Here is a 13,340-nt window from a genome sequence, read left to right as displayed (position 1 = left end):
AGTAGGTGGCTTCCAGCTCTCCCAGCATTGCTGTGGCCTTCTCAGGCCCCTGCTCCAACAGGTCCATGTCTCTCCTGTGCTGAAGACTCCAGGGTTGAACCCAGAACTGCAGGAGGGGTCTCAGCAAAGTGGATCAGAGAGGCAGAATCCCCTCCTCCACCTGCTGCCTCCACTACTGGGGGTGCAGCACAGGAGACCTTTGGCTTCTGGGCTGGGAGTGCACATTGCTGGATCCTGTTGAACTTTTCATTAACCAGAGCCTTCAAATCCTTCTCCACAGGGCTGTCCTCCATCCCCTCAGCCCCCTGAATGGATCTGTGCTTGGGATTGCCCCAAACTAGGGGCAGGACCTTACACTTGTCTTTGTTGAAGCTCATGTATGTCATACAGGCTCAGCTGCCAAGCCTGTCCAAGTCCCTCTGGATGCCATCCCTTCCCTCCAGAGCCTGGAGCCCCGGCACAGCCTGGATCCCTGGGAAGCTTTGAGCGCCACCTGCTGTTGTGCCGTGGCCAGCCTGGCCCTTGGCACAGTGACACAACCCTGCCAGCCAGCAGCGCCCCAGAGCTCCCCAGCAGCCGCTCCTGGCTGAGGGACAGCAGCAGCATCACTGCCCGGGGGTGGAACTCCCTTTGCTCTGTGCAGCCTGGACTCTACTGCAGCCCCACAGAGAATTCATCTGGTGAGGAGTTGGTGATCTCTAGAAAGCCTCTTGGGGAAGGCTCTGTCTGAGCTGCTGCCCTTTTGGCAAGGTTCCTCCCGAGGCTGCCCCTGGGGGCCAAGCAGCAGAACCCAACTGCAGGCTCCCTTCCCCAGGGTGATTTGCACACTTTACTTCCTGCTGTTTCAATTGTTCCTACTGCCTGTCCCCTGCACAAAGCCCTTGTAAATATACTACAGCCCTAAGCCCCCACCTGGAAGTAAGTCTCTGGCAATTCTCCATATGAATCAATAATAATTAACACTTTCATTAATGTCATATTTGCCTTATTAACATTTCATGATTCATATTCAGATCCAAACTCCCCTCCTTTCTCACACGGCTCCGAGGTACAACATCACTTAGCACCCTCCAGGCTCCCACAGGGACGTGAAGGACATCTAAGCATTCTGTGAGCTACTCTCTTAGGTTCCCACCTGGGGAGATTTGTCCCATGGCCTCTGTCCTCCAGAGGAACCACTACAGCTAGAGCCCTGCTGCCCCAGAGCAACCCCCCCTGTGCTGCTGGGCAGCAGAGGTTCACTTCTCTCTCTGCTTCGCTTCCACACAGTCTGTTGCTTGGGCTTAGCAGTGTTAGGAAATTGCTTCTGCCTTACAACTGCCTTTGGTTCTCTTTTCCCCTCTCCCCTGTCCAGCTAAGAAGGAATGACAGATTGGCTTTGGTAGGCATCTGGCCCCCAGCCAGGGCCAAAGCACTACATGGGACAAGGAATGGAGAGGGGCCCTCAGACTCCCAGTTCTCACCATGACGGGAAATCAGACCTCTAATACCTGTGCCGAGTCCCCAGGTTCCTGTGCTGGGGGGACAGAGACACCCTGGTACTTAGGGAGCAGCCTCATTCCCCCCTGTTCCTGAGCCTTGCAGCACTGGCAGAGAGGTTCCCATCCCAGGCCCTGTCTTTCTGTCTGTCCTGGCTCAGACAACAGAGGTGGCAGCTCTGACCCAGGAAGACCAAACCATCTCCAACCCTGTGAGAGATGGCTTAGCACTGGCCAGGACCATGCAGCAGAGCTGGGCCTTGATGGGGCAGCTCCCAAGCCCACTGGAGCAGCCAACACCCAACAAAACCTGGAAGCCAGAAGCAGCAACAGGAGCAGGAAGCCTCCTGTGCTGCCATCTGAACTTCAGGCCCCGAGATGAACTTCTGGTGTGCAGAGCTTCAGCTTTGATGATTCAGTAACTTCATCTTGCTTGTGCCCAATCTGCAGCAGTTGCTGCTCCTTGTCCACCACTTTACAAGATATCTGTGTTCAAATTGCCCTTCTCTGGTGCCTGTCCAGCAAAGCACTCACAGCCTGATCTTGTTTTTGTCCAGGGAAGTATCTGTGGCTTGATCATCTTCCTGTCTTGGAAGGCTTCTGTGGCCTTGTGAACACTTGAGCAGTGAACCACAGCATCTATCCTGTTAGCTTAGGAGACTTCTCTGGCCTAAAGGTTAGCTACCTCCATGAGTTCTGCCATGGTCTCTTTGTTAGTCACACTTGAGGATTCCAAACTACACAAATTTATTGACTCCCTTTAGAACATTTCAAATGCTTGTTCCAGCCAGGACCAAGTCAGACTTCTCCAGGCTCAGTTCTTGTCCTCTGGGAATGCCAAAACTTTGTGAGTGTTTGCTCTGAGCGCCAGCAGAAGAAACCTGAAGTCCAGGCAGCCTCTCTGCCAGCCACCTCTCCACCTCTGTGTGTTGGGACAGACACCTTTGCTGTCACAGGGTGGGGGTGACGCACTGAATTTAGGGATTGCAATGCTCAAGCAATGCTCACCTGGTAGAAGGAAATGTTTTAGCCCTTGTAGGCCACAGACCTTGGGAAAAACTGCAACTGTGCAGAGAGAAAAAGCCTTTAGCTGATTACCAACTGCCACTGTGACTCAGGAAGCCACAGAACGACCTGAGAATTAGAGCTGGTAAACACTGCAAGAGAGTCTTTTGACTTCTCTCTGAACTTAGATAAGAGATGCTTGATCGTTTGCCTTTTGTCTAACACCTGCCTGGGCCTTGCCTGGCGATGTGAGTTCCCTGGTATTTTCTCGGCAGCCAATCACGAATCTGTAACTGTCGGACGGACACATTTAATTACCAATCACTAGTTGCTTTTGATTATGTTACCCTATATAAAGAGCATACTTTGTACAATAAAGTAGACACTTTGCTTGCATCAAGCTTTGTCTCCATCTCTCAATCGCAGTATGGGGGTTTCTCTAAAGCACTGCACCCAGCTCTGTCTGTCCCTGTGTCTGTGTGCTTTGTGCATCCATCCAGGCACAGCCAGAGAAATAGATTTGAATTCAGGGTCCCTTGCAGTCAGTCAGGGTCAGCCTTGTCCTTATCCACTCTGTCACTGAGAGGCCGTTTGATTAGGATACGTTCTGCTGAGTCACCTTTGAATGATTAAGGGCTGCTGGGTTCCAACCTTTTGATCTCCTTCTCACTCTCCAGAAATGCTGACTGGCTGAATAAATCATAACCAGGTCCTAACTTGTTGGGTTTGCCACATGCTTGTAGAGAGGCAACCTGCTGAGAGACAGCTTGTGCTGAGCAGATGGTTCCAGAGGGCTTGGATTGCTGACACAACTTTCTCAGGCTTGGCTTTGCTTTGCTTCTAAAGAGGAACAATTCTTCTGTGGCTGTGTGCAGCCAGTTCTTTAAGGAGAGCAGGGGGGAGATGGTGCCATGGAGCTGTGAGCTCCAGCTGCAGAGAGCAGTGGAGAAATCTGATGGAAGAGTGATGTAAGCCCCAGGTGAGCAATGAGAGGAAGGGGGAGAATGGGAGGGTGAGGAGCAAGGTTGTCCATACACTGTCAGACCTCAAGGGACAGCTTCTCCTCCCAGTCCAGATCTCCTGGTGAGACAGCCTGGACTGGGATCACTGGTGAATTCTCACCTCTGCTCTAGACTGAAAAGCAATCAAATACTTTGCTTTTGACATAATCAAATGTGTTTCATTAGGTGCACTTTGACAGCTTGAAGAGAATGAGAGAGACACAAAGAGCTCCTTAGGGCACTTGAGGCTCACTGCATGAACCTCAGGTTCTGAGAGAAGCCTGAAGAAACTGCTCAAGAAGTTCAAGCAAAACTCCAAGTACCTGGAAGCACTGATTGGCCTCAGTGAGGGTTATTACTGACACAGCCTCTCCAGGGACTCATTAGAGCAGCTCACTGCAGGCCATGAGTGCAGCAAGACAAAGGCAAAGTGCAGGGCAGCAAACTCTGGGTCCGGTTTGTGAAGCAGAACAGCCAGTCTTAATCAGAGATTCACCCCCAGAATGGAGATTTACTGTCAGAATAAATCAACCACTGGCTCAGAATTTTGGAAGCAGAATGAAGCTATATCTACAAAAAGTGAACAAAATGTGGCAGTGTAAAAGGCAATAAACCTATTCTGGATATATCTCCATACATTCACAATTCAACAACAGTCACAAATAATCCCTCATACTGATTCAGCTCTTCTCCACCCCTATACAGAAAAAGCAATAGCTATCCCTCACACTCCCCCTGTACAAGGGAAAGAGAGAGAAAACAGAGAGGGCCTTGCTGTTACTTAGCCATAACAAGAATCTCAGCCAAGGTCAGCAAAGCCAAGTAAAGCCAAGGTCAAAACACCAGCCAGGAGCAGCCAGAATGAAGAAGAGAAGAGCAAACAAGCTGTGCCACAAAAAGATATTCACCAAAGATATTCACCAAACCAGTGGAATGATATTAACATATGATGATAATGATGTGCCCAATCCCAATCCCTAACCCTAACCCTAGCCCTTATTTATCTTCCACTCAAAGTCATTGGAAAATTCCTATTTACAGTTAGTGCCTAAGCTAGGTACTAGCTCTAAAATGTAACACAGTGTGGCAGTTTAGGCTGAGTAACTCCTGTTACGGCCAAATAATTATGCCTCTGGTGTCCAGAGTGTCCAGCCCAGTAAGGTGAAGGGAAGTGTTGGGAGGCCTTAGGGTGTGGTGTATGGGACACAGCTTGAGACTGTGTCCCCTTGTTCTGGTGCTGGTTGCTAGAGAGAAGAGACCAACCCCTTCCTGGCTACAGCCACCCTTTAGGTAGCTGTAGAGGGCAGTGAGGTCACCCCTGAGCCTCCTCTTCTCCAGGCTAAACAATCCCAGCTCCCTCAGCCTCTCCTCATAGGGCTTGTGTTCAAGGCCTCTCCCCAGCCTTGTTGCCCTTCTCTGGACACCTTCAAGTGTTTCGATGTCCTTCTTAAACTGAGGGGCCCAGAACGGGACACAGGACTCAAGGTGCGGCCTAACCAAAGCAGAGTACAGGGGCACAATGACTTCCCTGCTCCTGCTGGCCACACTCTTCCTAATGAAGGCCAGGATGCCATTGGCCCTCTTGGGCACCTGGGCACACTGCTGGCTCATAGTCAGGTGGCTGTCAATCAGCACCCCCAGGTCCCTCTCTGTTTGGCATCTCTCCAGCCACTCTGACCCCAGCCTGCAGCTCTGCATGGGATTGCCATAACCAAAGTGCAGCACTTGGCACTTGGACTTGTTAAATGCCATCCCATTGGACTCTGCCCATCTGTCCAGTTGGTTGAGGTCCCTCTGCAGAGCCTTTCCACCCTCTAACTGACCAACATCTGCTCCTAACTTGGTGCCATCTGCAAACTTGCTGATGACTGACTCGACCCCCTCATCCAGATCATCAATGAAGATGTTAAAGAGGATGGGGCCCAGCACTGATCCCTGGGGGACGCCACTGGTGACTGGCTGCCAGCTGGCTGTGGCACCATTCACCACCACTCTCTGGGCTCAGCCCTCCAGCCAGTTCCTAACCCAGCACAAAGTGTAGTGGTCCAAGTCACGGGCTGTGTCCAAGAGCGTCCAAGTGGCTCAGCAGGTCCCAAACTAATTCCTCGTGGATTACCGGGGCACTATACTGGTCCCTGACCCCATTGCCCAGCTCAGGAGGCCACTCGTCCTGAACTCTTTCTGCGTTGCTGTTAAACGTTGAGGCGAAGAAGCTGTTCAGGACCTCAGCCTTTTCCTCCTCTTCAGTCACAGTGTTCCCCTCCAGGTCCAATAAGGAGTGCCGGTTCTTCCTGCCCTTCTTTTTAATGTTGATGTATTTGTAACAATGCTTTTTCTTATCTTTGACAGAGGTGTTCAGCTTCAGTTCCAACTGGGCCTTTGCCTCCCTAATTTTATTCCTACATAATCTAACAACTTCCTTGAACTTACCTCGAGAAGCGTTCCCCTCCTTCCAAAGGTGATACAGCCTCTTTTTTCCCCTTACATCCTCCAGGAGCTGCTTGTTCATCCAGGCCGGTTGCCTTCCCCGACGGCTTGCCTTTCGGCATGTTGGAACTGCCAGTTCCTGTGCCTTCAAGAGCTCCTCTTTGAAGTAGGTCCAACCCTCCTGAACCCCTTGGTTCATGAGGGCTGGTACCCAGGGGACTTTACAAATAAGTTTCTTAAACAGGCTGAAGTTTGCCCTCCTGCAGTCCAAGGTGAAGGTTCTGTTGGTGCTCCTTCCTATCTCCCTGCATATTGAAAACTTCACTATCTCGTGGTCACTGCACCCTGGGCAGCCTCCCACCATCACATCTCCCACCAGACCTTCCCTACTGGAGAACAGCAGGTCAAGCAGAGCCTGTCCCCTGGTAGGCTCACTTAACAGCTGTGTCAGGAAGCAGTCCTCCATTCACTCCAGGAATCTTCTGGATTGCCTCCTCTCTGCTGAATTAAGTTCCCAGCAGATATCTGGCAGGTTGAAGTCGCCGACAAGGACAAGATCTGATGATCTTGAGACGGCCTCCAGCTGCTTGTAGAATACTTCATCAGCCTCCTCATCCTGGCTGGGTGGTCTGTAACAGATTCCAACCAGGATGTCAGATTTGTTAGCCCTCCCTCTGATTTTAACCCACAGGCTCTCAACTCCCTCATCTTCCACCTCAAGTTGTGTGACAGAGAGTACCTCCCTAATATACAGAGCCACCCTTCCTCCTCTTCTCCCTCACCTGTCTCTCTTACAGAGCCTGTAGCCCCCCAGTGCAGCACTCCAATCATGCCTGTTATCCCACCAAGTTTCTGAGATGGCGACTATATCATAGTCACCCTGCTGGACCAGGACTTCCAGCTCCTCTTGCTTATTGCCCAGGCTGCGTGCATTGTTGTACATGCACTGCAGCTGGGTTCCTGACTTCTCAACTGACCCTACCTTGTGCCCTACTCTTTCCTCTGCAGAGGGACCAATATCCTCACCCACTCCCTTCAGACCTAGTTTAAAGCCCTTCTAATGAGCCCTGCCAATTCCAGTGTCAGGACTCTCTTACCCCTTCTAGATAGATGCACCCCATCAGGACCCAGCAGGTTGGGTGCAGTAAAAGTTATCCCATGATCAAAGAACCCAAAGTTCTGCCGCTGGCACCATCCCCTGAGCCAATTGTTGATGGTGTGGGTTCTCCTGTTCCTCTCAGTGTACTCCCCTGCCACTGAGGGAACTGAGCAGAACACCACTTGAGCTCCTGCCCCATCAGTCAATTCTCCAAGGGCCCTGAACTCCTTCTTAATCACCCTGGTGCCCTTCCTGTCAATCTCATCACTCCCAGCTTGTATCACCAGCAGAGGGTAATAGTCAGAGGCTGGATTAATTTAGGGAGTCTCCTTGTGATGTCCCTAACCCACGCCCTGGGTAGGGAGCAGACCTCCCTGTGGGATGGGTCGGGACGACACATGAGTCCCTCAGTACCCCCCAGGAGAGAGTCCCCAACAACTATAACCCTTCTCCTTTTCTTTGTGGAGCTGGTCGTTATAGCTGGTGGGGACCGCTTGGCCTTAGGCTCCCCTCTGGATGCCTGCTTCTCAGCCTTAGCCCCCTCATCCCCACTGCCCTCAGCCTGCAGGGCCTCATACTTATTATGCAAGGGCAGCAGAAGAGGAGGAGAGGGTCGGGATGGATTTCCCTTGCCACCCCTGGCAGGGACCTGTATCCATCCCTCTTCATTTCCAGGGACCCTTCCCTCAGCAGGGGAGATCTGCAGAGCCTTCTCCCACACATCTAACTCCCTTTCACTTTCCCTTATTGTCCTTAGCCTAGACACCTCTTCCTTCAGCTCAGCCACTTTGTCCTTTAGCTCTGCCACCAGGCACCTGGTCACACCTGACACAGGTGTCCTCTCCCACCCCCTCTATTCCAAGTGCCAGGCTGAAGCACTCTCTGCAGGTGGCAGCCTGGACTCCAGCATGCTGGTAAAACAGCTCTGTCTGGGCAGAGGCTGTTTTTCTACCCTTCATTCAAGTGACAGCCATGGTGCAACGTTTGAGGTTGGTTTTTTTTTTAGCGAACCAAACCGGCACCACGGCACAGCCTGGGCGGGATTTAAAACTGCCACGGCTGACGACAGGCTCCTGTGCCTGTGCAGGCTCACGTGAGCACGATCCTGCCAGCTCCCCCCTACCAGGAGTCCTCCCGACCCATGAAACCCCGAAAGGAAGGCAAAAAAAACCTGAGTAGAAACTCACAGTTCAAGCGGAGCGGTTCCGAACGAGCGGTCCCGATCGGCTAGCGAACCAACATGGCCAAAATGACCAAAAGCAGACCAGAGTTGGCTTGTCACGTGGCGGTGGGGGCTAGCCACAGCAGAAAGGTGAGCAGTGGCTCCCAAAATCCAAGAAGGCCACCAGTGGCTTAAGCTTGAAAGCTGCTCCCAAGGCCCAGAAAGTGAGAAGGTGGCTTTGGCTGGAAGGACTACTCTTGTACCCCAAGGGGCCGTGGCAGCTTTGATCTGTACTGTGGTGGCAGAGGTGACGGTGGCTCTGCCGCTATGTATATCAGGTGGCAGCGGTTGCTTCCTCTCCACTGATTTTCAGACACCTTCTGAAAATGGCACCTAGCACCTCACTCCATCTTTAGGTGAGTTGCAGTGCAGCCACTCCCTCTCCCAGGGGAGGGCTGTGTAGCCAGATGAGGCCATGCCTCGGTCTGTTATCACCCAGTGGTGAGTGGCATGCCTGAGCATGGTGCGCATGCGTGTAGCCTGGGGCCATGGTTGGAAGCAGTCAGCACTGGGCTGGGGAAAGGTCTGTGCAGTTTTTTTGAAGCCTCAGCATGCTGTTTCCTGGAGGGGAGGAAGGAGTCGATGAACCTGATTGTCCTGGCTCGGTTGCCCCAGGGGGTGGAAACATGCTGCTTGAGCAGATGTGGGTGGAGATAGAGGTTCTGTTGAGAAATTATGAGTTTTTTTCCAGACAACCAGGATGTCCATTGAATCCATGAAGAGCTCACTCTGCAGAAGAATGTTGCTGAAGAGGTTCCATGAGATGAAGAAAAAGAACTGGCAGGAAGTATTACCTGAGCCTAAATGAGAGACTGTTTGGAAGCATGCCCAGATGAAGTCTTGGACTTTTCTATACATATCATCTAAAGATTGTTTCTAATTTGATGAAATGGTTTGGGTGTAGGAATTACTGTATCAAATAAGGGGTGGCATGTGGCAGTTTAGGCTCAGAGCCTCCTGTTACTGCCACATAAGTTACACCTCCAGTATCCCAAGTGTCCAACCCAGTAAGGTGGACACAAGAAAGAGCCAAGTCATTCTCTTCCTCATTCTTCCCTCTCTGCTCCCATGAGAGATGCTCCCATGGGGTAATGGTAGGGAGTATCTCAAGGCCTCTTAGGCCTGGCTAGGCCTAATGCCAAGAGGAGAAGGGGTGGGGAAGTCTCAGACCTGGCCAGCCTGAGACTAGCCTAGCAGTGGGGGGCAGAGGGGAAGAAAGAGCCCTGGGGGTTTTGGGTATACCCTCAGGTGGGGAGAAGGGAAGTGTTGGGCGGCTTTTGGGTGTGCTGTAGGGGACTCTGTATGCTTTGGGATTCTTTTGTCACATAAAGAGTTCCCCTGGTCTGATGACCATGCTGTTCTGCAGACCAGCTCTATCACAGCAGTGACCCTGGCCTGTCCCTGCCTGCAGTCACACCACTTACTCAAAGCAGCACAGTGCCCAAGCTGCCAGAGCACTCAGGCCTTGCCCCAGCACAGTGGCTCAGCAGGACAGTGTGGAAGGGAAGAAAGAGCAGCTCAGGACAGCCCATGCTCCAGGGCTCCCTCACACTGCTGCTGTGCTGGGACTCTGCCCCTCCACCTCTACACACAGGCACTGCCCTGCAACTCCAGAGAAGCCTTAGAGGAAGGAGCTCAGAGAAACAAATCCCTGCAGGGTCCTGTCTTGTGTTGAACACACAGGGAGCACAGCTTCTCATGTTTGCACTCTCTGGGTCACACCAAATAGGACAACACTGAACCAGAAATAGTCTGAAGAAAGACATTTGTGTGGGAACCACATTCTCACAAGGGTAACACCACCACCAGCAGCCAGAATTCAAGCAGCCAGGCTGGGCCTGCACTGTGACATCAGAACTGCTCTGCAGGAGAAGAAAGAGTTTATTGCTTCAGACACTATCCAGTGATCAGTTTGCTCAGGGCAGCTTTGAGATCCTGGTTTCTCAGGCTGTAGATGAAAGGGTTCACTGCTGGAGGCACCACCGGGTACAGAACTGCCACCACAAGATCCAGGGGTGGGGAGGAGATGGAGGAGGCCTTCAAATAGGCAAAGAAGGAAGTGCTGAGAAACAGGGAGACCACAGCCAGGTGAGGCAGGCAGGTGGCAAAGGTTTTGTGGCGTCCCTGCTGAGAGGGGATCCTCAGCACTGTCCTGAAGATCTGCACATAGGACACCACAATGAACACAAAACAGACAAAGAATAAGCAGCCACTGACCACAATAAGCCAAAGTTCCCTGAGGTAGGATGTGGAGCAGGAGAGCTTGAGGATCTGAGGGATTTCACAGAAGAACTGGTCCAGAGCATTGCCCTGGCAGAGGGGCAGGGAAAATGTATTGGCTGTGTGCAGCAGAGCATTGAGACCCCCAGAGGCCCAGGCAGCTGCTGCCAGGTGGACACAAACTCTGCTGCCCAGGAGGGTCTCATAGTGCAGGGGTCTGCAGATGGCAACATAGCGATCATAGGACATGATTGTGAGTAGGGCACACTCTGCTCCAAGGAAGAAGACAAACAGAAAGACCTGAGCAGCACATCCTGCATAGGAGATGTCCCTCATGTCCCAGAGCGAATTAGCCATGGATGTGGGGACAGTGGTAGAGATGGCACCCAGGTCTAGGAGGGTGAGGTTGAGGAGGAAGAAGTACATGGGGTGTGGAGGTGATGGTCCCAGGCTGTGGTGGTGATGATGAGGCCATTGCCCAACAGGGCAGCCAGGTAGATGGCCAGGAAGAGCCAGAAGTGCAGGAGCTGCAGCTGCCTTGTGCCTGTGTATGGCAGGAGGAGGAAGTGGGTGATGGAGCTGCTGTTGGACATTGTCTGTCTCTGGGCATGGAGACCTGTCCAAGGAGGAAAAGGCAGTGACAAGTTAGGGCACATTTCTCTCAGGCTCATCGTAACCTCCCTCCCTGAGCTGCATGAGGAATGGATCAGCTCAGTCCCATCACTACCAACCCGTGGCAGAGTTCATTACAGCTTCAAATGCAGCAGGGACACAGAATTGCCAGGAAGGTTCCTCTGGTGTCAGAACAGAAAGTGACCAACAGCCCAATCCCGGAGAACAAGAGTCCCATGGAGAGGTAGAGAAAGAGGGACCAGGCCTGCAGTGCTGTAGAGACAGTGAAGGGAAGAGAGAAAGGCAGAGAGGATGGGGGTGAAGCCTTCTCCTACCCAGCTCCACTCACTGCTGCTCACATGATGAAACTGGAGGGCTTTGGTCATCCTTCTGTGTGCACACTCCAGGAGCCTTCAGCTGAAGGTCAGCTGCTGGGATGGAGATGCCTCCAGGAGCTACAGTGATTTCTCCTCCAGTGAGCTCTCAGTCACCCTTCCAGTCCTGGCCACCTTGAAGCTCTCTTTGCCTTCCTCATCTCCTTGATATCCTCTGGCAGTGCCCTCAGCCCTGCTGTGCTGTTCAGAGGAGCTGCTCTGGGACAGAGCTCCATCACGCCAAGGAGCCTGGCCCAGCTCAGCAGCAGAAGACCAGCCCAGGGCATTTAAAGGAGCCCTCTAGTGGCTTTGCTGCTATGTCCATGAACCTCAGAGACTGAGAAGTTGAAGGAACCTCTCTAGAAGTCAAAGTCAGATTCAAACTCTGAAGTTTCTTGCAGTGTTAATGGGTCCCAGTGAAGCATACTGGGAAAATGTCCCCAGGGTCTGGTTAGAGCAGAAGGAGACAGAGGATGCAAGGGAAGCATCACTGGAGGCACTGAAGAATCTCCAGGGTCTGGTGAGAGCAGAGAACTGAGGCAATGCTGACAGGTCAGGACAAGCAGCTAGAGGTGGCTCTGCTGATGAGTAAGCCTGCAGGGGTTTCATTGATCCAAAGGGCCAAGCCCTGACCCCCAGCCCCTGGCAAGGCAGATCCTGTCCCTCACCTGTGGCTCTGGGCTCTGCTGGGGGTAGAGGGGAGTGAGGGTGAGCAGTGAGCAGTGTGGGAAATTCTAGGACACTTTGTGGCCTCCGGAAGAAGAATAAAGGTTGGAACTAACTCCAGAGCCTCCAAAGAAGTTTCTCTGGCAACATTTCTGCATCAGCCACATTTGTTCTGAGCAGATGGCTGCAGAGTGTGGTACTCCTGACCAAACCTTATCAGGTTTTGCTGTGGTTTGCTTGCAAAGAGACAACTCCTGCTGAAAAGTAATGAAATGTATCCTATGAAATCACTTTCTTCAGATGCTTTGTGCAATAGAAACCTCTCCAATTAGCTGCAGAAACCTTGACAAGAATTAGAGGATAAGTTGTGGCTCAGCAGTATTTTAATGAGCCCCATGGAGTATTTGGGGCTGATTACATGATCCTTAGGCACTGCCAGGAGGCTGAAGAAACCTTTCAAGAAACCTTTCTTGACTCTCCCAAGTCAGAAGAAAAACCCAAAGTACCTTGAAGCACTGATTGGCCTCACTGGGGGTAGTTACTGTTAAAACCTTCCCAGGGACTCGTTAAAGCAGCTCATTGGAGGCCATGATTGCAGGGAGACAAAGGCAAAGTACAGGGGAGAAAAACTTGGGTTTGGTTTAGGAAGCAGAAAGGCCAAGCTCTGACCACAGCCCTTGGATTAGTAGAGCCTGAAAGCCTCAAAGCAAAGTTTCTCCTCACAGGTCTTGGTGTCAGAGGCAACTGCCAGAGCCAAGGGGACAAAGGTCTTGGTCCTATTGGACCTCTCTGCCTTGCCAGAGCCCTTGGCTGTCCCCACTGCAGCCTGTCCTACACTGTCCCATGCCTGCAGCTCTTTCCCTTCAGGCTGCTGACACCAATCTTGCTTCCCCAGCCAGCTCTCCCCCTGCCATTTCCATCCCTTCCCTGAGCTGTCTCAGCTCTCCCTGCTGTTTCCTGACACCTCTGGATGGCCTCATGCATAGCAGCTCTGCCCTTTGAGGGACATTTCTTTGGCCTCATCTCCAGTCTGAACCTTCCAAACTGCACTTTGTGAAGGTTTTGGGTTCTCCCCACTCCCCAGAAGAGCTCCATCCTCTCTGAAACCACCCTTCAGCCATCTGCACACTGCTATGGCAGTGCCCTGAGCCTCCACTCACCAGGCTGAAGCAACCCAAGTCCCTCAGCCTCTCCACAGAGGTGTCAACCCCCATCCTGGCAGATCTCCTCTGAAGC

At 52.2% G+C, this 13,340-nt stretch overlaps 2 protein-coding genes across 2 annotated transcripts in view; both read right to left on the bottom strand.

The window, feature by feature from the left end:
- The window catches only part of LOC137456453 (zinc finger protein 135-like), a 79,759-nt gene that overhangs the window by 39,509 nt on the left and 26,910 nt on the right, over window positions 1-13,340 (bottom strand). The gene's annotated exons all lie outside the window — the stretch shown is intronic.
- Window positions 8,139-11,562, bottom strand: LOC137456457 (olfactory receptor 14J1-like). The gene is made up of 2 exons (XM_068167920.1): window positions 11,400-11,562; window positions 8,139-11,068 (listed from the first exon to the last, which is right to left on the bottom strand). The coding sequence occupies exon 2, from the start codon at window positions 10,876-10,878 to the stop codon at window positions 10,129-10,131; it is 750 nt and encodes a 249-aa protein (XP_068024021.1). The 5' UTR covers window positions 10,879-11,068; window positions 11,400-11,562; the 3' UTR covers window positions 8,139-10,128.

The sequence above is a fragment of the Melanerpes formicivorus genome, unplaced genomic scaffold (genome assembly GCF_026170545.1).
Source record: "Melanerpes formicivorus ecotype bairdi unplaced genomic scaffold, bMelFor1.0.p_v2 SCAF_125, whole genome shotgun sequence".
In the NCBI taxonomy this organism is placed as follows: Eukaryota; Metazoa; Chordata; class Aves; order Piciformes; family Picidae; genus Melanerpes; species Melanerpes formicivorus.
This window is presented reverse-complemented; position numbering and strand designations above follow the sequence as displayed.